Source organism: Phaenicophaeus curvirostris, chromosome Z (genome assembly GCF_032191515.1).
Source record: "Phaenicophaeus curvirostris isolate KB17595 chromosome Z, BPBGC_Pcur_1.0, whole genome shotgun sequence".
Lineage (NCBI taxonomy): Eukaryota > Metazoa > Chordata > Aves > Cuculiformes > Cuculidae > Phaenicophaeus > Phaenicophaeus curvirostris.
This window is the reverse complement of record NC_091431.1, coordinates 15595077-15618970: the sequence shown is the minus strand read 5'-3', so window position 1 is coordinate 15618970 and position 23894 is coordinate 15595077. Positions and strand designations below refer to the sequence as shown.

General features: G+C 44.9%; 1 protein-coding gene across 4 annotated transcripts in view; it reads left to right on the top strand.

The window, feature by feature from the left end:
- CAST (calpastatin) overlaps positions 1 to 22194 on the top strand; it is a 76567-nt gene extending 54373 nt beyond the window's left edge. For 3 of the 4 annotated variants that reach the window (XM_069881068.1, XM_069881069.1, XM_069881071.1), the window contains 18 exons: positions 116 to 208; positions 972 to 1070; positions 2028 to 2111; positions 3080 to 3127; positions 5241 to 5345; positions 6414 to 6515; positions 6928 to 7029; positions 9069 to 9152; positions 9914 to 9961; positions 10122 to 10217; positions 11117 to 11215; positions 12345 to 12446; positions 13661 to 13753; positions 15487 to 15540; positions 15913 to 16002; positions 18738 to 18817; positions 19892 to 19958; positions 20998 to 22194. In XM_069881068.1, coding sequence (XP_069737169.1) covers positions 116 to 208; positions 972 to 1070; positions 2028 to 2111; positions 3080 to 3127; positions 5241 to 5345; positions 6414 to 6515; positions 6928 to 7029; positions 9069 to 9152; positions 9914 to 9961; positions 10122 to 10217; positions 11117 to 11215; positions 12345 to 12446; positions 13661 to 13753; positions 15487 to 15540; positions 15913 to 16002; positions 18738 to 18817; positions 19892 to 19949 — 1437 coding nt within the window. In that variant the 3' untranslated portion in view covers positions 19950 to 19958; positions 20998 to 22194. The remainder of the gene's footprint in view (positions 1 to 115; positions 209 to 971; positions 1071 to 2027; positions 2112 to 3079; positions 3128 to 5240; positions 5346 to 6413; positions 6516 to 6927; positions 7030 to 9068; positions 9153 to 9913; positions 9962 to 10121; positions 10218 to 11116; positions 11216 to 12344; positions 12447 to 13660; positions 13754 to 15486; positions 15541 to 15912; positions 16003 to 18737; positions 18818 to 19891; positions 19959 to 20997) is intronic. The other variant, XM_069881070.1, reaches the window with a different exon arrangement.
- The last annotated feature ends 1700 nt before the right edge of the window (positions 22195 to 23894 follow it).

Genomic DNA, 23894 nt, shown 5'->3' with positions numbered 1-23894 from the left:
TACTGCAATGAAATATTGCCATCATTACCCTAATATTTCAATTTAGAGTGATCTGGACAATTTTCTCCTTCTCTTTATTTCTGCAAATTTGCCTGTTACTTTGTATCTCTCATAGAAACCAGATAAGGAAGAAGTGGTGCAGGCCCAAGCAGCAAGTTCAGTCAAGGCCTCGGTTCCTCCTAAGGAGAAGGCAGCAAAACCAAATGAGGTAAACAGTCCTTTCTTGACAGGTTAACTACTAATTGGGTCTTACAAGCTCCGTTCTCCTCAGACCCCACCTGGAATCTTGTGTCCAGTTCTGGAATCCCAAACATAAGAAGGACATGGAAATGTTGGAGTGTGTCCAGAGTAGGCCATGGAGATGATCTGAGGGCTGGAGCACTTTTGCTATGAGGCTAGGCCAGGAGAGTTGGGGTTGTTCAGCCTGGAGAGGAGAAGGCTGCGGGGAGACCTTAAAGGAGCTTCCAGTACTGAAAGAGGCTCCAGGAAAACTGGGGAGGGGCTCTTGATCAGGGAGCACAGGGATAGGACGAAGGGAAGTGGCTTTAAATTGGAAGGGGGAAGATTTAGATTAGACATTAGGAAGAAATTCTTCCTGCTGAGATAGGGAAGGCCCTGGCCCAGGTTGCCCAGAGAAGCTGTGGCTGCCCCATCCCTGGAGGTGTTCAAGGCCAGGTTGGATGAGGCTCTGAGCCCCTATCCATTGGGAGATGTCACTACCCATGGCAGGGGTTGGAGCTCTCTTTCTTTCTTTATTATAAGCAGGTAGGTTTTGATGTGTCTCTGCTAATCTCATCACATTATTTGCCATATCCTGCAATGTGATGTTAAGGCTATCTGATATAGCCAAGCAGAAATTAGCAGTGTGGTGCTAGCATTTTGCTTCATATGCAGCATAGAAGATGTACAAGGTGAAGCCTGTGTCAAGTAAAAGAAACAACAAAATGATTTGTGTATTTCTTTAAATACAGGAGATTAATGATAATGCAATGGATGCTCTTCTTGACACTCTTGGTGGACCTGAACCTGAACCTGAAGAAGACCGTGGCCCTGTTGTAGAGGTGTCAGAGGTAAAATTTTGCTCCTTTGTGCAGCAGCTTTGAGATTCACCCATGAAATCCCCAGTTCTTTTTATTAGATAACTGGCAAATGTATAAAATCACGTTGCTCAAAGCCCCATCCAACCTGTCCTTCAACACGTCCAGGGATGGGGTCGCCACCACTTCTCTGGGCAACCTGGGCCAGAACAAAATATAGTAAGATGGTCTGGAAAATAATAAGTGTTTCATTTGGGTCTACAAGCACACAGACATTCTGCTTCCCGTGTGTTAGATGTAGTTGCTCTGTTTTTACCCCAAGCACTGTGTACAGTTCATAGCAAGCTTTTGATTTGCACATATTTGCTGTTTGATTTTTAATTAACTCATTGGGATTTTGGTGTATGTACTGCTTTTTCCATGATCCGGTGGGTCTCTTCCAACCTGGTTATTCTATGATTCTATGATTCTTTATAATTTCAGCCTCGCCTTTTGCTGTGTCTGCCAAGCCTGTTGTTTTTCCTCAGTAGTAAGCAGCAGCCCTTTATTTACATCTTAAACATTGGCTCTTTAGTTTAGTATTGCAAACTCTGTCTATAATCCTTCTAATCTCACTTATTTTCCCCTGTCATTGCATACAGCTCAGAGCAAACAGATAGCTCTGAGAAATAGCAGAATATTATGTGTTGCTGAAAAACGATGTTGAAGCTCAGTTTTGACAAAAAAGAGCATGTTATGTTGCAGATTGAGTAAGTCTGGGCCTTCAAACTGCTCAGTGGGTGCATTGCTTCATGAAAAAGGTCCAGAAAATTAAAAGCTGTGTTTTAGTAGCAGTGGTGGAGAAATAAATTGAAGAATTTGAACATCTTGATATATGGAATAATTTGAATTGACTTCAGACACTAGGTGGAAGAATCTTGGTAAAGGAGTTGAGTGTATTTTGAGTTTTGATTTTAATTTCTTAAAGTGATTTTTTTTGTTCCTTCTAAGGCAAAAGCTAAAGAAAAAAAAGAAGTAAAGGCTGGAGAACATGAAGATACGATACCTCCAGAGTACAGGTTAAAACCAGACCTGGTGAGTTGTTCGTGTCCCCGTTGCTTTGTGAGCAGGGCTCTGCATCCAACACTTCCTTTCATCACAGATAAGGAAAGAATATGGGTAAAACAAGCAAAACTGGCATTTACTCAGTGGCTTTCTCTGTTGGTGATTCTGTATCTCTAATTTTGTTCCCCTCCTTTGTGGGCTTAACTGGGTTTTCCAGGCATTCTGAGCAAAGATGTGCTCTTCCCATTTTGCACGTTTCTTCTCCAAGAGCAGCGTTACTTGTTTCTGCTATTAATACCTCAGTGTTGTCCAGTCCATCCCTTCACAGAATGACTCTATTCCATATCCTTTTGTAACATAACTGTGAAACGCTGTTGTAAATGGTGTGAAAATTAACTAATTTTTTCATGTTGTCACTTCAAGTGATGCAGATCTGTTCAGGGTTAAGCAAAACAACAACAGATCTGAGCTGTGTTTTCCATGAAGTTCAGAATGGAAAGGTTTTCTGACAGTTACTAGTGTAGCTGATGTTAGAGAGACTGCTGTGTAAACTGGTCTGGCCTCAAAGCATTCTGTTTTCAGACGAGCGGTTTTGCCCTTCTTTTTTAGAGATTTCAAGTCTGCCTCACCTCAGAGCTTGGATTTAACGCTCTGTTTCTTCAAGTGCAGAAGTTTGTCTTTTGCACTCAAGGGCTTATTTTACTACTGGGTGAATTCCTGCTGGTTTCCTAAGGAATTAATTTCCACTGAATCTTGATCCCAATAGGCACAAACAGTTTTTGGTCTCTTTGCTCATTTGGATTGTGATGTGGACATCACATTTGCTTTTTTTATCCTCCTACCCAGCTGTGTAAGGTTTCTCCCTGTTTGGGGGAATTCATGTTACTGTGCCACTGATTTACCCTTGTATGCATGATTTATTTTATGTTATTTTTGCTGGTGTTTCAGCACTTGTTATAACAATGGAAAAATGTCAGTAATGCTTACTTTACTTCTAGGATAAGGATGGAAAACCAATATTGCCGAAGCCTGAAGAAAAGCCTAAGGTTAGAAACCTGACAATATTGTAGGAGGGTGAATAGTTACCCTGTTTTATCCCTTTCTGTCTCCTCTCTCTGTGCAATTTATGTAAGTCTCCTGCTTTGCTTGTGTGTTTCTTTCCTTGCACAAAACTTGAAGTGTCAAGCTAAAGCTGCTGGATGTGAACGAAGAGGTCATTGCAAGATTAACATTTTGAGATAAGTAAGACAGGAGAGAGTTACAGAAATGTCTGTTGGCACAAAAGAAAGCTGTATAGAATCATAGAATCAATGAGATTGGAAAAGACCTCTATGCTTATCCAGTCCAACCATCACTCCAGCACCCCTGTGTCTACTAAACCATGTCCTGAAATGCCACAGTCACACGCTGTTTGAATGGCCCCCAGGGATGGAGAATCAACCACTGATCTGAGCAGCCTCTACCAAGGCTTCACTGCTCTGTCAGTAAAGCTGTTTTTCCTAATAACCATTCTAAACCTCTCCTGGCGCAACTTGTGTCCATTTCCTCTCATCCTGTCCCCTGTCACTGGGGAGAAGAGACGAGCACCCACCTGGCTCCAACCTCCTTTCCAGGAGCTGCAGAGAGCAATGAGGTCTCCCTTCAGCCTCCTCCAGACTAAACAACCTCAGGTTTGTCAGCCATCTCTCATAACCCTTGTTCTCCAGACCCTTCCCAGCTCCATTCCCTTCTCTGGACAAGCTGCAGGCCTTCAATGTCCTTCTTGGAGTAAGAGGCCCAAAACTGAACCCAGGATTTGAGATATGGTCTCACCACTGCTGAGTTCAGGAGGACGATCCCTTCCCTGCTCCTACTGGCCACTCTGTTTCTGATCAAAGCCAGGATGCTGTTGGCCTTTTATTAGAGTAAACATTAGTAACAGAACACGTAAATGTAGAAGACACGTTGTATTGGATCACATAGCATCCACAGGCTGTCATAGATCGTACAGCAGGGAACTAAGACTGTAGTTCATTCCCTTTTCACTAAAACGTGCTTGGTGAAAACCACTGAGGGTCAGCAGCCAGAGCACAAACCATGAAACCTTCCAGCTAACACTGTCACCCAGGGAATTGCGCTTCTGCTGGAAAAAAAATGCAATGAGAGACTCATAATCAGTAGTGCTGGTTTCTACTACCTGTATGTCATACAACCATAGAATGATTTGGATTAGAAGGGAACTCAAAGCCCATGCAGTTCCACTCCCTGCCAAGGGCAGGGACAACTCCTAGTGGATCAGGGGCTCAAAGCCCCATCCAACGAGGCCTTGAGCATCTCTAGGGATGGGGCAGCCACAGCTTCTCTGGGCAGCCTGGGCCAGGGCTTCCCCACCCTCATCAGGAAGAATTTCTTCCTAATGTCCAATCTAAATCTTCCCCATTCCAATTTAAAGCTGTTCCCCCTTGTCTTGTCACTCCATGCCCTTAGAAAAAGCCTCTCCCCAGCTTTCCTGGAGCCCCTTTCAGTACTGGAAGATGCTCTCAGGTCTCCCCAGAGCCTTCTCTTGGCCAAACTGAACAACTCCAACCTTCTCAGCCTGTCATCATAGCAGAGGGGCTCCATCCCTCACATCATCTCTGTGGCCTCCTCTGGACCCATTACAACAGTTCCATGTCCTTCTTCTGCTGGGGATTCTAGAACTGGACACAAGGCTCCAGGTGGTGTCCCAGTAGAGCAGAGGGCAGAATCCCCTCCCTCGCCCTGCTGGAAGTGCTGCTTGTGATGCAGCCCAGGGCATAGTTGATTGTAATTCATACTTGAAGTATTATAACAACATGGTGCTGTTATAGTAAATACTATCTAGTAAATATTAATATTATTTTTTTTCTAATGAAGAGGCTGTATTTTCCCTTTCAGTCATCCTGTTAACAGCATTGAACATAATGTTCTCTATGTTAGCTTTGACATTCGTTAACAAAGCAGCTGACTCATTCTGAGAAGTGGGTTTCCCAGTCTTGCGTTCCGTGATAATCATGCTGTTTTGCTGCAAGTGGATGTGGAAGGTTATTTTGGTGTAGGCTACAAAAGTTTTTCTGCTTACTCAAAAGCTCAGATGTAATTCCCGAAAAAATAAATTAAAACCACGCAGTGATTCAACTGTACTGTATGTTTTTTTTGCAGCCTTTGAATGAATCGGATCTTGTTGATGAATTTTCAAAAGACTTTGCCTGCCCTGTACAGCCTGCGGTGGAGTCCAAGCCACTGAAGCCCAGCAACTCAGCCAAAGTAAGTCTTCCAAAGTTCACCAAAGGTGCAGACACTTGTGGTTGTCCTAAGGCTTACTAGGTTCACAGATGACACTGAGCTAGGTGGGAGTGTTGGACTGAGGTCAGGGAGCCTCTGTAGAGGGACCTGGACAGCCTGGATCCATGGGCTGAGACTAACGGGATGAGGTTCAACCAGACCAAGTGTCGGGTCCTGCACTTGGGGCTCAGCAAGCCCATGCAGCTCCAGGCTTGGGTAAGAGTGGCTGGAAAGCTGCCTGGAGGACAGGGACCCAGGGGTGTTGGTCGACAGCGGCTGAACATAAGCCAGCAGTGGCCCAAGTGGCCAAGAAGGCCAGTGTCATCTTGGCTTATACCAGAAACAGCGTGACCAGCAGGAGCAGGGAAGGGATTGTGCCCCCGGACTCAGCACTGGTGAGGCTGCACCTCAAGTTATGGGTTCAGTTTTGGTCTCCTCACTCCAAGAAGGACACTGAGGGGCTGGAGCACATTCAGAGAATGGAACGGATCTGGGGAAAGGCCCGGAGAACAAGGGTTATGAGATGTGGCTGAGGGAACTGGGGTTGTTTAACCTGGAGAATAGGGGTTTGAGGGGAGACCTCATCGCTGTCTACAACTCACTGAAAGGAGGATGTGGTGAGTGGAGTGTTGGTGTCTTCTCACAAGGAGAAGATGATAGGATGAAAGAAATGGCCTGCAGTTGCACCAGGTCAAGTTGAGATTAGACATCAGGAAAAATGGGCAGATGAAGTGCTCGGAGTTGGTTTAGTAGTGGACAGGTACAGTTGGACTCAAAGCTCTTTTCCAACCAAATGATTCTGTTTATGATTCTATGATACCGGTAGTGTTCTTCTAAGAAAAACATCTTCTGTTTTCTGTTTCCTGGCTCCATTGCCTCCAGCAGAACGTGCAGTATTGGCAGTTAGTGCTTAACAGAGGCCTTCTACCTTTAAACTTATCTTTCTTGTTTTGTACTGGATTTTCTTTAGAAAAAAAAAAGCCACGTAACAGGTACTTTTTGGGTTTCTGAGCATATTTGGTAAAATGCAGTGTAATTGTTCTATTTCAGAAGCCTCCAGCTCCTGTGCCTGCAAAAACTACTAAGGATGAAGTCATCCCTCGTGCAACAGCTTGCACTGTGCAGTCTTCAGCTCCATCGGCAGTGTCTCCAGTGAGTAGTCCTGGCTGAAACTAAAGGGAAACTTCATTTATGCAGTGGTAGAGCATATTGTCAGGATTCTCGCTTCTGAATTGCATGTTCTCCCTCGGTAGAGTTGACACAAAGGCTGGGTGCTGCCCAAAAAAGCATCTTCCGCTGTGCAGAACATTTTAGCTGTGAGTCAGTCTTTGTGAAGGAGAAGCCTTACAAAGCAACCCCTGTCAAAGGTTCCTTGTGCCCTGAGCTCAGATGATCCCAGCTGTGAGGACAACGAGGAAGAGAAACATTACAGTTTTTTGGTTTACTGCTCCATTTTCACCATCAGTAACACACAGCTGGTGGTGGTGCTGCTCAAACAAGTCTCTTCAGCTGCAGCTGAAATCCAAACTGAGAGTTGTTTTCTATTCTGTTGATACCCTTACAGGTCAGTCACGTGGCAGACGAAGCACTGGAAGCCCTGTCCAGTAGCCTAGGGCAGAGGGAGCCTGATCCAGATGAAAATAAACCTGCTGTGGACAAAGTTCAGGTAAAGGAAACAAGCAGACTACAAAAAATCATAGAATCACGGAATGGTTTGGGCTGGAAGGGACCTCAAAGCCCATCCAGTTCCATCCTCTGCCATGGGCAGGGACACCTCCCACTGGATCAGGGGCCCCATCCAGCCTGGCCTTGAACACCTCCAGGGATGAGACAGCCACCACTGCTCTGAGCAACCTGGCCAGGGTCTCCCCACCCTCATCAGGAAGAATTTCTTCCTAATGTGCAATCAAAATCTTCCCCCTTCCAATTTACAGCCATTCCTCTCATCCTGTCATTCCAGGCACTTGGAAAAAGCCTCTCCCCAGCTTTCCCAGAGCCCTTTTCAGTACTGGAAGCTGCTCTAAGGTCTCATCACAGCCTTCTTTTCTCCAGGAAGTGAAAAATAGCCTTTTGATATCATTATCTTCAGTATTACTGTATTTCATCAGGCTAGAAACATCTCAGAAATAACATTTTCACTATTTTTAAAACAAAATTTACTTGTAAAGCAAGTTGTGTTCTGTTTATGACATAATAGCAGGATTTTGACAGTGAATACATGTTCTTAGTTATTCTGCCTGTTACAGTACAATAATTCTTTCAGCTTCTGGAAACTGGCTTTGCCTTGTGTTCTGCAGCTAAGCTAAAGCTGCATTAACCTGCACATCAGAAGTGGTGTCCACTATGGTCCTTATTCAACAGGATCCAAGTTTATTATGAGGTGTTCAAGTTAGGAATGTCACATAACTTAGCTGGCAACATGTGCTTGCAGCTGAGAAACCAGCTGTGTCCTGTGCTTCATCCGAAGCCGTGGGACCAGGAGGGCCAGGGACATGATTCTGCCACTCTGCTCAACTCTCCTGAGACCCCACCTGGAGCCCTGTGTCCGGTTCTGGAATCCCCAACATAAGAAGGAGGTGGAACTGTTGAAATGGTTCCAGAGGAGGCCATGGGGATGATCTGAGGGCTGGAGCGTCTCCTATATGAGGCCAGGCTGAAAGAGTTTGGATTGTTCAGCCTGGAGAAGAGACGGTTCTGGGGAGACCTTAGAGCGGCTTCCAGTACTGAGAGGGGCTCCAGGAAAGCTGGGGTGGGGCTCTTGATCAGGGAGTGCAGGAGCAGGACAAGGGAGAACAGTTTTCAGCTGGAAGAGGGTAGATTGAGACGAGATCTTAGGAAGAAATGTTTTCCTGTGAGGATGGGGGGCCCTGGCCCAGGCTGCCCAGAGCAGTGGTGGCTGCCCCATCCCTGGAGGTGTTCAAGGCTAGGTTGGATGTGTCTTGGAGCCCCTGATGCAGTGGGAGTTGTCCCTGCACATGGTAGGGGGTAGAACTGGATGGGCTTCGAGGTCCTTTTCAACTTAATCCATTCCATGATTCTATGTTTTTTTCACAGGTTTTGTAATTTTAACAGGGGCCCTAAGTCAGTCACTGAAATACGTCCATTCTGTCTGCAGGAGTGTTGTCAACAATCACAGTCTACCCCCATCTCCCACCCAAAACCACGGGTAGATGATGTTGGCTGGTGCCAAAACCAGAGGACAGCTCTTCTGGTGGGCTGGAATTCTGTCAAATGAGAATTCCCAAAGTTGGCTTCACTGTCTTTTCTTAGTTGTCCTCTTCCAGAATAACTTTTATGGGGAGTTTGTCCTTTTGGAGTTGGCTGCTGTTGTCTCTTTTCAGGCCTACTCTGCGTGCAGCCCCATAGCTGTTGAGGGGGTTTCAGAATAATTAAGACACAGAGGTGTAATGCTATGCTTGTGCTCTTGTTCTTGGTCTGTGTTTTTCCGTTTACTTAACTCCGCTATCGTTGTTGAAATAGGAAGAACAACTTCGGATCGGGAAAGGATTAAGCAGGCGGCAGAGAAATTAAGGCTTTCTCAAGAAAAAGGGCTGTCTTTAAATTTGCATGAGGTTTTTTATCTGGTAGTCAGATTGAAAGGCTATTCTGAATCAGTAGACTGAAGACTTCGAAAGCTTGCTGCACGCATTTCTATTGTGATGTAGATATTTCATTTTATTAATGCATTTTATTTTGCCTTTGCAGGAGAAAACCAGACAGGAAGAATACAAGAAACTGGGTGAAGATGAAGAAACCATTCCTCCTGAGTACAGACTGACTGAATCCAAAGTAATTTATTTGCTGTTTTAGTCATATTTTCACTCTTCAGAATTTATGGATAAAACTGAAATGCCATTTCATTTCAAAATGCTGAGGTTTAGTTCAACCATTTTTATAGTAGATAAACATTCTGTTTTGTATTTCTTGAATATCTGACATCTGCTGTTAGATAGTTACATAGGCACATGACAGGTTTAGACAGAAGCACCAGGTGAATAATTTTGGCTGAGTTGAGTGCACTGGAGTCTTTCAGTAGCTTTCTGTACTTTAGAACTTCAGAAATCGCAATTGGCCAAAGCTGTTAAAAACAGCAATGCTTTGAGGTGCTGTTTCCACAAACAAACCTCACTACATAACTCATTTGACGTAAAAGGTCTGCTTAGGTAGAGATGAGGCTGGTCCAAGTTCGGCCACATCTGCCTGTGTGAAAAGATTCAGCCTTTCCAGACTCTGCATTCAGGAATGGTGTAACTGGTCTGGCATCTGGGATTTTATTTATTAATTGTGCTGTTTCATGAAAATTGATACAGGAAGTAGGGAAGCTCAGAATTCCACATACCGAATCACTTTTCATCACTCAGGTGTTTTTAAGTCTCAGGATCTGTGTGTTTTAAGTGGCACCTTGAGTAACTGTGGGGATGCTCGAGGCTACAGGTTACATCATTCTTTAGTGTAAGATTTTGTCGTTCCATGACTGCTCTCAGAGCACTTTTCTTGCATGGTCATTCAAAGGCTGGTTGGTCTAATATCAGAGGATTTGTCTTTTGTAGGATAAAGATGGAAAACTGCTCTTACCAAAACCAGAAGAAAAGCCTCAGGTAAGAAAGTGAACATTCAGATAAATGTTTCATTCATTAATTACTTCCCCAAATGTCGATATCATTTCCCAGAGTTCAGTTTAAAATTGGATATAGACTATGTTGCCTACTAATACATGAAAAAGCTTAAAAGCCTCCTTTTATTTGTTTTTAATGATAGCCCATGAGTGAAAATGATCTTTTAGAGGGTTTGACGGAAGGATTTTCGTGTTCTCCATCACCTTCTGCACTATTACCTGCACCAACTGCAATTAAGGTGAGTGTATTTGATGTCTGAAGTTCTGTTTTGTTTTCAAATTGTTTCAGTCATCCTGTTATTCTATTTGTCCACGTTAATTTTATATAAACTTCCTTAAGTAAAGTTCAATAACTAAAACTCTGAAATGTTTTTTTGCAATAAACTGGTAGGAGATCAGGACTTTAAAAAGGAAAAAAAGCTTGGTATGTTATTTGTCATATTTTCACCAGTTTCTTGCAGAAGTAATGCTTTGTAGTTAAGGATTTTGAAAGTATTGCTTGGGAATGTAGGTGGCCTTGGTAAAAGGTCTGGAGCCCAGGGGTTCTGGGAGCAGCTGAGGAAAGGAGGTTGTGGCGAGGGAGGTGCTGGTCTCTTCTCCTAAGGAACAAGGGATAGAATGAGAGGAAACAGCCTCAGGTTGTGCCAGGAGGGGTTTAGATGGGACATTGGGAGAAATGTCCTCACTGACAGAGTGGTCAAGCCCTGGCAGAGGCTGCTCAGGGCAGGGGTGAAGTCCCCATCCCTGGAGGGGTTCAGAAAATGTGTAGATGTGGGACTTCGGGACAGGATTTAGCAAGCATGGTGGAGTTACGCTGACAGTTAAGTCTGGGGTCTTCTCCAACCTTAATGATTCCATTATTCCATGATTTTAAGTCATGTTCAGCTGCCTCTGAGCTGTGCCAAGGTGTAAGTCAGTAGTTGAAATGTAAAATTGAACATGAACAAACTGAGATGTAAACTGGTTGCACGATGCTTCCCATGAGGGGGCTTCAATCATTAATGAGTAAAGTTTCAAATGAAAATAAAGTCCTGGAAATAAAACTGTATGGGTGTTGCATTTCAGATGCATGCAATTTGGTGCTCATTTTAATACTTTCATTCCTCTGTGTTAGTAAAGATGATGTCTCTCATTTCAGAAAACCAAGAAGGGTGCAAAGCCTGCAGATTCCTCAGATGTTATCTCTGCTGCAACCGTTTCTTCAGTGCACTCAGCAGCTCCTCCAGCCTCTGCCTCAGTAAGCAGCATCCTCCATAGATCCCTATCCCAGAGTAGTAGCTGATGGATGGAGAGAGATGGAAGTTAAATAGTTAATTGCTAATACAGGTTATTGGGGGAAAGAAAATGTTCCCTCTGGGAAAAGAAAGTGTGAGTTTCTGAGCACTTTGTGTTCAAGTAACAGCAAAGGCTGGTCTTGTCTGCGTTCCCCTCACTGTGGAATTGCAGCCTGCCTTTGGAACCTCGTTGCCTGGCTTGAGAAAGGAAGTACCCCATCCTGTTGTGATCACTCCAGCGCTGCTGAGATCAGCGGACACGTGTATTTCCTTTCTGTGGGCGATGCAGGCAGTTACCTGCACCCAAGTGGTTCCTTGGGCCTCCAGCCAAACTACACTATTCTTTTCCTGGTTGACCCCTAACCCTAACCCTAACCCTAACCCTAACCTTGATTAGTTGGTGGGAACATTTAAAGTAATAACAGTGCAGTCGTGGCCATAGTGATGAAGGCATCTGCCAAGGCTGTGAAACAAGTAGTTCCAGGTTAATTGAAGCAGCATCCTGACCTTCTTTCCAAACCAGGAGCACTATCCTGCCTTGCATGTCATCGCAATGCCTCATTCTTCCTCCGTTTTAATCCATGCAATGGGAGCTCCCTCTCGTGTTTCCAGCCTGACAGCTCTTCCTTCCTGGGCTTTAGCTGGTTTTAAGGGCTTTCTTTCTAATGAGTGTTTGAATAGAACTGGTGTGAGTTAGCAAAAGACCATACCTGTGGTGGAGATGAGAATGTTAAGGAGTTGTAATTAAGATTGACCTTTCCCTGGCAGCCAATCTGCAGCGACAGCGATGTTTGCAAAGTGTATGAATCCATCTTTAGGTTTTTATTAGATCAGTGGGCTTACGTGTAATAAAAGAAAGCCATTAAAATAAATTCCATAAGCCCTTTTTGCACTTAGATTTTTTGTAGCTCTAAATGTTCTGTAAGTATTTTCCCCAGCTATTGCAGCATCTTTTAATTAAAAAGGGAGAAGCTGATTGTTCATTATTCACTGAAGTTGACAGTTCATTAGTCAGTGCTTGATTTAGCTTGATGGACTAAATTATTTTCATGGCAGATTTGCTCTCATGAGTGTGTTTATACTTTGTGTTAGGGAGGAAAAGAGATGGATGATGCCTTGGATCTCCTGTCTGATTCCCTAGGGCAGAGGGAGCCTGACCCTGATGAGAACAAACCAGTTGTGGATAAAGTAAAGGTAACAAAAGGCGTTCTAAAACTTGTGAAGCCTGTGGGGATAAAAAAACCCACAAACAAACAAACAAACAAAAAAACTAAAAAAAAAAAACTCTTAAAAAAACCCAAACCCTAAATCTAAGAAAGTTACTTCCCTTCTTAGAGATCTGGGGTTTCTTATGGTGTACAGTGTACTGCAGTACTTCTTACATGCTCACAGGTGTAGGAGCAAGGTTACTACAAAAAACCCCATACTTTTATATTGTCCTCCATGTAGGCACAGCAACCACTCTCCAATCAGCTGGATTACTCATATGTTTGTGAAAAATGTTGCATTAGTTAATATACTTTAGCCACTTGAAGGTAAGCATTGAAATATTACAGGAAATTTGCTGTAATTTGATTTCAGTGCCTTTTATTATCATGATTCTGGTTGGTTTTGAGGTGTCTTCTCTGGCCTGTGTTTCTAAAATTAATTTTTCATCCTTCTTTTTGTCAGACTTTACTTTTATGACCCCATAAATACCAAATGCATCAAGGGACATGTTTGTTTAATCAGTCCCATTTTTTAACTTACTTGTTTGTGCTCATTTTGTCTCCATTCAGTCTTTCTCACATTATTGTATAAAGAGTTTTCTGCTGCTTTGAAAACCAGATGCATTTCTGCATAATAGTAAATTATAAAGTGAATATTTTAAGGTAGAAGACATTACTGGAGAAAAAGGCACCATAAGCGGCCCATGAATAAATTTAGTCTGGAATCTGGGAGGAGATTTCTAATCCCAGAACAGGCTCCAGTGTGGAAGTTGTTGGATGCTGTAGGAATGGGTTTAGATAGCCTGGTAGGAGCCCACCTTTCTCTATCTGTTGTTCTGCACAAAGGCATGGAAAGTACTAATGTTCAAAAAATACAGGAAAAAAAAGAGACCCTTAATGTCTGCATTAACAAACAGAAAAATGTTCTTCAACGATATCCTGAAAAAACAACTTATATCCAAGCAGGTGCTTTAGTATATATATACATATATATTTAAATTATCAATGTGTAAACTCGTAACTTTAAAACTTTCAGGCATGAAACACTTCATAGTGGAGTGAATATGGGTTTTTTTCTGGTATCTTTAAGATTTAAATTCAAAAAAAAGCATCTGCCGTAAGTTTAAGGAGCACTGTCTTCCTTTTCACTTATCTTTCTAACACAAGTATTAAAGTTGTTAATAAGTCAAATGCTTTCAGGAAAAGGCTAAATCTGAACACAGAGACAAGCTTGGAGAAAGAGATGATACTATCCCTCCTGAGTATCAAAAACTTCTGGAGTCTGGCAAGCAGGTGAGGAGAAGCTTTGTTAGTTTTTATTGGGCTGTCTTATTGCAACACCAGAAATTTGTGCATATGAGCCAGTCTGTCCTCTTGGAATTATAGGGAGGACGGGGAAGATGAGTAAGTAAGTGAATGATATTTTTATATTAGGGTTAAACAAGTAAATACCTTGTCCTTGGAGGAGCTGTGTGCATCCTTGCATGTGTTTAGCTAAAATAAAAAAATTAAAAAACAAGTATAATGTTTTTATCTTTTTTTTTAAATGGGGTAATCTTAGAATCCTGGAATGTTTTGGGTTGGACAGAACCTCAAAGACCATCCAGTTCCATCCCCAGTCACGGGCGGGGACACTTTCTACTGGATCAGGGGCTCCAAGCCCCATCCAGCCTGGCCTTGAACACCTCCAGGGATGGGGCAGCCACCACTTCTCTGTGCAGCCTGGTCCAGGACCTCACCACCTGCCTCACCACCCTCAGAAGAAAACATTTCTTCCTAAGTTCTTGTCTCATCTCCCCTCTTTCACCTTAAAATCATTCTCTGTCATCCTATCCCAGCACTCTCTGATCAAGAGCCCCTCCCCAGCTTCCCTGGAGCCCCTTTCAGTGCTGGAAGGCTACTGTAATCTAAGCAAATAACTCCTATTGAACCAACCAGTAGCAATCAATGTCCTGGACATACTTGCTATCTGTGGGTAATAATGCTTGTTAATTCCGAGGAGTTTTGTTCCAGGCTCGGGTGTACATAAGTACAGCCTCGGTGGTGCAGCTAAAGACCTGTGAAACTGACGTCCACTGGAGCTTGTGACTGCTCTGACAGTGACTTTTCTGGATGAGGAAGCTGTTTTTCCAGTAGACTGTAAGGGTAGAGAGACGATATAGCAGACATAGTCAAATGAACAGAGCATGGAAACACATCGTGAGCTGACTTTAAATACGTAGCATGAGAAATAAAAAAATCAGTCCAGAATGTTTCAGCTTTCTTGGTGATCTGTGAACTTGCAATGTCAACCCACAGTACTTCTCCCTACAGAGAAGGATTTTGGGGTGCTGACTGATGGGAAGTTCAATATGAGCAGGCAATGCCAACTGTATCCTGGGCTGCACCAGGTGAAGCATGGCCAGCAGGGCAAGGGAGATGATTGTGCCCCTCTATTCCTCTCTTGTGCGACCTCATCTGGAGTACTGTGTCCAGTTCTGGAATCTTCAGCATAAGAAAGATATGGAACTGTTGGAACAGGTCCAGAGGAGGGCTACAAGGATGATGCGAGGGCTGGAGCTCCTCTGCTATGAGGGCAGGCTGAGAGAGTTGGGGTTGTTCAGCCTGGAGAAGAGAAGGCTCCGGGGAGACCTTAGAGTAGCTTCCAGTACCTGAAGGAGCTCCACGAAAGCTGGGGAGGGACTTTTTATGAATGTATGGAGTGATAGGACAAGGGGAAATGGCTTTAAATTGTAAGGGGCAAATTTAGACTAGACATAAGGAGGAATTTCTTCACCATGAGAGTGGTGAGGCATTGGAACAGGTTGCCCAGAGAAGCTGTAGGTGCCTCATCCCTGGTGGTGTTCAAGGTCAGGTTTGATGGAGCCTTGGGCAGCCTGATCCCGTGGGAGGTGTCCCTGCCCATGGCAGAGGGTGGAACTGGGTGGGCTTAGATGTCACTTCCAACTCAAACTACTCTAAGAATCTATATCTTAAAACTAATCTGACCAGTCCAAAATGAGGATGTAATCTTTCTTCTTCCCCAGGGTAAACCAGGAGAGAGAACTGCAAAGGATGATGCCAAGCACAAAGAACCAAAGGTAATATTTGTGATATCTATGCTCTGTGTTTGCTTTGTGCTGTGTGCTGTTTAGTAGACTCAAGGCATGAACCACTCCAGTTCCCATTAACAGTGAGTGCAGTAGGTGCAACAGTATGGAGAGCAAAGCTGTCCTTAAAATAAATACAGGTTTTATGCATAACTACACTGTGAATGTTCAAGTCCAGTATTCAAAGAAACTGTGTAACTTGGACCCCTCAGAGAGACATCTCTGTTCAAAGAGGCATGTAGAGTCTGGGGCTGTTTTTTACCAATAAAGGGATAATTAAAGCAGGCATAAATTCCTTAGTCATTAATTGGGCTGTAGGAAGTGTTTGCACAGCATGTGACTTCAGAATTTATATCATTGCAGAAGCCCACAGATGACTCTGCGGCTATTGATGCCCTATCAGGTGACTTAAGTACTTGTGCAAAGGCTTCTGCCACACCAAAGCACTCAAAGGTAGGTATTTTCTGCTAATAACTTGCAAAATAAGCAATTTTTCATTACTCTGTGAAAGTTCCCTGCTTTCCTTTGCAGTAGGTTGGATTATGTTTAGTGCTGGCCTCTTTGGAAGTGACTGTCTGGATGCTGTGGTTTCCTTGCTGTGGTTGACATAATGTGATGCATCTTGCTGTGTACTAAATAATTGGAAGGAGGAAGGTTTGTGGTGTTTAGGGTCTTTTAGAGAGGCAAGACAGTCTTGGAGAAGTAAGTTGAGCAGGGGATTTTGTAGCAGATCTTGTACAGATTAGAGTGTCCAAAGGTGTAGGGAGACAGAGGAAGCTCTCTGTGATGCTTGCATGCACTGCCCAGCATCATTTGTAGGCTGGAGCTGAGAAACAGTTTAAGGGGATTTTGCAGTGAGGAATGTCAGGAGTAGAAAAGAATTTTTTAGAATCACAGAATCATTGAGGTTTGAAAAGCTCGTCTCTCAGCTCATCCAGTCCAACCATTAGTCCAACACCACCATGCCAGCTCAACCATGTCCCGAAGTGCCATGACCTCCCTCTGTTAGAACCCTTCCAGGGATGGGGACTCTACTCCTGCCCTGGGCAGCCTCTTCCAGAGCTTCACCACTCTAATGGTAAAGACGCTTTTCATAATATTCAATCTAAACCCCTTCTGGCACACCTTGGGGCCATTCCCTCTTGTCCTATCACTTGTCACTTGGGAGAAGAGACCAACACCTGCCTCACCACAACCTCCTTTCCAGGAGCTGCAGAGAGCTTTTAAGTCTCCCCTCAGCCTCTTCTTCTCCAGGCAGAATAAACCCAGGTCCCTCAGCCACTCTCAGTACCCCTGGGCTCCAGACCCTTCACCAGCTCCACTCCCCTTCTTCAGATATGCTCCAGCACCTCTATGTCCTTCCTGGTGTGTTAAGAGAAAATGGTAGAGCTGACAAGAAAGACAAAGAAGAAATGGACTGGAGCTGTCTTGCAATGAGAAATGGAGCGTTTCTTTGTCATAAAACCATCTTAAAGACAGCTGGCAGACAGCTGGCAGGGTTTTCCAGCAGAACGCTGAACGTGTGAGAAAGGGGGTGAAGCAGGGACTGAGGCTTGGTCCACATGTGACAGGAGTCGCTGTCAGACGTTCATTCTGCCTGCTCCTAACCTGGTGTTTGCTGCCATGTAGTTGGGCAGAGGGGGAGGTCCTATGCAGCTTCGAGACATTCTCCATGCTTTCCAGGCCCCTTACTGCTGCCCAGGCAGAGAAGCCCAGGGTGCCAAAGCTGTGGGCTCCTTTTGTCTTCCACAGGTGTTCAAATTGTACAAACTTATTCAGAACCAGTACCTCCCTCTTGTTAGGCTCTTACCCTGCTTTGACTGTCCTATCCCAGGTCCTGGTCCCTCCCTATGGCAACTTTTGGACGGGGAATGGTGTTTACGCCTCTCTGGGTAGAGCAGCTGCTCTTGTCTCATCTGCTGCTGGCTCCTGACAGCCCATCCTGCTTCTCCTGGCATAGTGACCTGCTTGCTTCCTGCACAGAGAAAGGAAAACAAAGTGTGAATTTGCTCAGTCTTTGATTTGACCAAGCCAGTGTAGTGACAGTGAAGACTTAACTCTCTATGGAAGCATAACCAGTTCCCAGGTGGAATTCTGTGTGACAGGAGTTCATTTTCATTCACAATATACCAAAAACGGCATGGCTAGCAGGACCAGGGCAGTGACTGTGCTCCTGTACTCAGCACTGGTGAGACAGCACCTCAAATCCTAGTTTAGTTTTGGACCCCTCGCTCCAAGAAGGACACTAAGATGCTGGAGTTCATCCAGAGAAGGGAACAGAGCTGGACAAGGGGCTGGAGATCAAGGGTTATGAGGAGCCTGGGGGCTGTTCAGCCTGGGGAAAACGAGTCTGAGGGGAGGCCTCGTTACTCTTTACAACCCCCAGAAAGGTTGTGGTGAGGTGGGTGTTGGTCTCTTTTCCCAAGTGACAGGTGGTAGGACAAGAGGGTTTGGCCTCAAGCTGCACCAGGGAAAGTTTAGATTGGACATCAGGAAAAACTTCTTCACAGAAAGGGTTGTCAGGCACTGGCAGAGGCTGCCCAGGGAGGTTGTGGAGTTCCCATCCCTGGAGGAGTTTAACATATGAGGTGCTTGGGGATGTGATTTAGTAGTGGATGGATACGGTAGGACTTGAAGATCTCAAAGGTCTTTTCCAACCTAGAGATTCTATAATGATTCTGTAATAATTAAGACGTTGATTATCCATGTGTTCATGGTGTGTTTGTTCCTTTCTGGGGGTGAGAGAAGCAGCAGCTCTGACACGTTCAAATCAGATGTGATTCCTGGGGGGAAATGGTTGTGTTTCCACATGGCTCTCCCAACTACTGCAGTTCTCCCTCAAGTGCTCTCCTTGATTCCAAATCCTCCAACAGCTGAAGGCAAACTCTGAGTGTTTTAAGTGCTGTTTTATTTGCTTGTGAGCTTCAGAGCTAAACTCTCCGCTGCAGCTTTGTTGCTTTGTAATTAACGCAGTCCCTGCCCACGCAGACCCGCTTTCTGCTGCCCCAGTCTCCCCAGTACGAAACGTGTGTACAGCGTGATGTAGGCTAAGGGCAGTGATGACAGGCATCACACACCCTCCTGTCGTACCAGCTGCGTTCCAAACACTGCATTAAGGCCAGTGTTGAACCAGGATCTCTCAGTTCTCCGCCCTGTTTGTAACTGTAATTATTGATTTTTCTCTGGAGTGTAGGACAAAAGCGGAAAGCAAACCATCACCACGAAGCCGACCCAGAAGGGTAAAGGAAAATCCGGAGACCCTAAAAAGGTAGGAACATACATATAGGTGGTCATGGTTACCATGTGCTGTAAGCAGGGAAGGGGGGAAGCTGGATTTTGGATTCATATTACATGGATATTGCATTGGGGAGAAATTCACATCAATGTGTTGAACTCAATCTATTTTTGTATGTGTGAACATCAGGGAAAAGTGCCGCTCTGTGTCAAGGGATATTTTCAATAAACAGGGTCTAAAACATTCTTTTCAGGGAGTGAGGTCAGTGCACGCTCCACAGGCTCCTCATCCCCACATTTGCTGATCTAGGAGTCACCTTACGTGTGCTTGTCACTTTGTCAGGATCACCATCACTTCTCTCTTTCCTTGACAGTTTTAAATGAGTGGTCCTGCAATCACACATCCTTTTCTCAAGTTCTTATAATTATTTATTTTTTGAAAATGAACGAAAACACACACTTACCCATAAATAAATGTGCAGATGAACCTAGTGGGAAAAGGCTGGCAGATGTTTCAAAGTAAAGGAAAGAGAAAGGAAAGGGAAAGAAAAAGCAAAAGGGAAAGGGGAAGGGGAAAGGGAAAAGGATAAGGGAAGGGGGGAGAGGGAAAGGAAGAGGAGGGACAGGTTGCTTGGGTTTTGTGGTAGAAGCACATGTTAGATAGTAACATTTCCTCTGGAAGTTTCATGTTTCATACTTGAAGTGATGGGATTTTCCTTAATTATGGATTAGCTGTTTCTGTAACAGCAGAACAGTCTCAGAATTGATGTAGAATTGGTGGGGGTCTTCAGCTCCCCTTTAGCAGGGTGGATGTTTCAGTGTTCTGAGGTGTGACTGGATCATTGCCCTGTGTTAAAGAGTGCTGGGAAACAGGATGGGAGGCAGTCAGCTTTGATTCTTGTCTGAATCAAACTAAATGATTGGGGAAAGGTGAAAACCTATTTACGTAGGAGAAATAAAAATATTTTGCTAAATCCTCTGTGTTTCAAGTGCACATCACATTTATGTCTGAGCTGTGTGTGACTTCTGATGAGCATTCGTCACTGTTTTGTTTTGGATTCTGGCTTAGTCCACAGCTTCTGACCATTTTGTGACTCTTGCTCTTCAGGCTAAGGGACAGTCCTCCAGCAGCAAACCTGAGAAGCAGAAAACAAGCTAAACATTGACATCAACAGGTGAGATTTCTCCCTCTGTTCTCTGAACTGTCACAAACGCAGCCTGTGCTGGCGTTGTCAAAGGTGAGTTCGTTAACTGCCCTCAGACATGGTTAGAGACACTGTTAGACACAGCACATGGAAGACTTCGAACTTTAGTGTTCCCAGGCAGAAACCACTTTCTCTTCCCACACCCCTTGTCTGTACAGGTTGTACAGAATTACTGTGTGGAGCCAAATTCCGTTAGGTCCATGTACCTAAGGTGTCCAGGGCGTGGCATGCTGCTTCCTCACGGAGACATTTTTGCAGACAGTGAAGATCAAACACGTCCAGTTGTTTTTGTCTTTAGGAGAGGGAGCTTTTGTCATTATTTCTGCACCAGACTGATGCTGGAGCAGGGATAGCAGGCATCAGAGTCCTGCTCTGGGCTTTCCTGGCACAAACACAGCCTCGCTCTTTGTGTGTGTTCCACCCTCACTGTGACATACTTTGTGCTTAGCTTCACAGAACCACGGAATGGTTTGGGTTGGAAGGGACCTCAAAACCCATCCAGTTCCATCCCCCGCCATGGGTCAGGCCCCCCTGACATTTCTCCCTAAGAGCTCACCTCAATCTCTCCTCTTTCAACTGAAAACCTTTCCACTCATCCTATCCCTGCACTCCCTGATCAAGAGCCTCTCCCCAGCTTTCCTGATGCCCCTTTTCATACTGGAAGCTGCTCTAAGGTCTCCCCACAGCCGTCTCTTCTCCAGGCTGAGCAACCCCAGCTCTCTCAGCTGCTTCTCATAGCAGAAGTGCTCCAGCCCTCGCATCATCTCTGTGGCCGCATTGACCCAAACCATTTCATGATTCTGTGAAGGGTGCATGGTTACTGCATGTTGCAGTGAGCTGCTTCCCTTTCTGCAGCGTCCCTGTCAAACACTACCTTATCCATCCCTGGATTTATTTCTGCCACCAGAGGTTTTCCTTTCAGATAATTCTCCCCAAGTTTATTGTGAACTTCTTTCCAAGATAAAACAGAAGAGGACTCCTCACTCCTGTTGCATTTCTTCCTCCCCAGGACCTTGGCGCCTCATGTAAACGTCTTCTTTCTGCTGGTGGATCGTTGCTCCCGAAGAACAAAAGCTGATGCTGATGCTAAAAGCCTGTGGTTATTTTGGGTTGTTTCCATACAGTGACACTTGCTGGACATCTTCCATGTTTCTTTTTTTCCCCTAGCAGACTAAGGTGGTTTTGGTTTTTTCCCCTAGCTGTTCCTTTTATTATACTCATATATTTTGACTATTTTGTAATTTTCTTCAGTTTTCAGAGGGAAAGAGCGCTTTATATTCGCAAGAAATGTATTTCCTAAATGAATAGCAACGCCAAAGAGAAATTCCGCAGATTTTGCACATAATCTCCACGTAGTGCCTGTAAATCTCAGAAGATTTTGTATGCGCTTGCGTTTTAAATGTTGCAGCAAATGCATTAAAGTGTTCTGGAATATCGCACGCTTCAGTTACCCTCAGCCCACCTCAGCTGGCTGCGCAGTCATTCCTGGCAGGAAACTAGGTGAGCTGTGGGTGGCTAAAGCCTGATGAATTGGGGATTGCCGCTTCATAAAGCGCATCTAGCAATGAAACAGGTATTTTGGATGCTGCCTTAACTGTAGCTAAAATAACAAAACACACCAAATAAGGATTTGGGCTTTTTCCACTCATATCTGTACTGTTATCTCGTAATTTCCGGAGTCTCCTGGACCGAACAAAGACAAATCCGAGTGTGACAATGACACCATTACCATCCAGAAGTGGAAATCAAGAAGGTGCATGAACCTTAGCAGAGATCAAAGAGAAGTTCAGGTCAACAGGCAGACTGGTTTTCGGGTTATTTTGCACTGTTTCTAGTCCTTGCTTCTGCTCCTCGCACTCCAGAAGGGAATGCCAAACAGGGCAGAAGGTGATGCTGCGAGGAACAACGCCACGTTCTCCACCAGAGAACAGGCAGGAGCGAGCACCTTTCCTGCAGGCCGTGTGCTTCTTGGTGTTTCCCTCCCTCTCCATAACTTGCCGAACATCTCCTGGTGCATCCTTGCGCTGCCATCACTTCACCACTGGCTTGCAGAGGAAGCACTTGTGCTGACAATGAAATCTGGCTCTGGCACGTGGCACTGCAGAGAGGCTGCCTGGAGATTTCAGTTGGGGATATTCACACTTGTGACTGTTCTCCGCAGTCTGTACTGAGAACCTGTCACGCTAATAAAGTTTTTAAGATTGCATTGTGATGTTCCTGGTGCTTTAGTTATTGCTGCTGAGATCTGAACAGGGATTGAAAGGGAAAAGAAAACCCAGCAATAATGATACAAACTCTGTCACACTGAAACTGAACACCACGGGTTTAAAAGAACAGTGAAAAATCACAGAACCATAGAACCATAGACCGCAAATCCCATTCAGTCCCACCCCTGCCATGGGCAGGGACACCTCCCACTGGATCAGGAGCTCCAAGACCCATCCAGCCAGGCCTTGAACACCTCCAGGGATGGGGTAGCCGCCACTGCTCCGGGCAACCTGGGCCAGGGCCTCCCCACCCTCCCAGGAAAACATTTCTTCCTAAGATCTCAACTCTCCACTCCTCCAGCTGAAAACTGTTCCCCCTTGTCCTATCCCTGCCCTCCCTGATTAAGAGCCCCTCCCCAGCTTTTTACTGGAGCCCCTCTCCATACTGGAATGGCGCTGAAATACCATCAGCAATGTTCCATGATGGTGCCAACAACCAGACCATGATCCAGCTGAAGTTTGCTTTCCATTCCTTTGGTTTTCAAAGCTGGATTGCAGGTTCTTGGGACCAGCTTTAACTGGTGCACTCCCATGGTGCAGGCAAGCACATGAAGGATTCGTGCGAAAGCACAAGAGTTTTCAGAAATGAGGTTATTACTTTGGTTAAAAATTCCCACCGGAATTGTTTGTGAAGACGTGCTGTTGGCAGGTGAATGATGGCCATTCCCAGGTGAGGGAAGAAACATGGTGTTGGACTGGTGTGTCCCAGTACCTGCTCACATCCTCTTCGGACCTTGCAGATGAGCAGCACAGCCTCATGTGCTTCTGGTGGTGTGAGCACCCAAGGAATACAGCTTGGTTTTCTCCAAAGTTCAGAAACTGAAGGTGAGGCAGTGAAAGCAGAAACCAGCAGCACAAATGCTTGTTCCCAGTGGCAGCAGAAATGAGTGTGCAAAATGTACCTGGTCCTCCATCTCAAATCATGGAAACAAACTTCATTTTTTGTTAAACTGCCTTCTCAGATCTGAAATCATCATAAAGCAGGTGACAGTTGGCAGTTAACAGAAAATGTACAGATGATGCACAACTCACTCAGAATTCCTGTTTCCCTTGATGAGTTAAGAGGTACCAGGTGCCTCATACAGAGCGGGAAGCAGTGAGTGAAAGGAAGCAATGTTTTCTGCACCAGTTGGATGGAGCTTTTTGCCCTCAAAAGCAGATTCCATTGGCCTCCTAAACTCTGGTTTTATAATTTCTGGTTCATAAACTTGAAGAATAATGGAATGATTGAGGGTGGAAAAGGCCTTTGAGCTCATCCAGTGCGACTGCCAGCCCTGCACCCTGTCCCTACTGAACCCTGTCCCTACTGAACCCTGTCCCCAAGCACCACAGACATAAGCTTTGTGAACCCCTCCAGGGATGGGGACTCCACCGCTGCCCTGGGCAGCCCCTGCCAGGGCTTTGTCACTCTATCAGTGAGGACGTTTATCCCAATATCCCATCTAAAGCTCCCTCAGCACAACTTGAGGCCATTTCCTTTCACCAGTTGTGAGGACATGAAGTAAGACACAGTCAGAAGCTTGTGATGAGTTCCATGTGATGCATTTTCCCCTTAAGTTGCATCTTTGCTAAAGCTCCGGGCTGTTTCAGGGTTTCAGTGAGGAAACTGTTATCAGAGTCAAAGAATCATTAGGTTGGA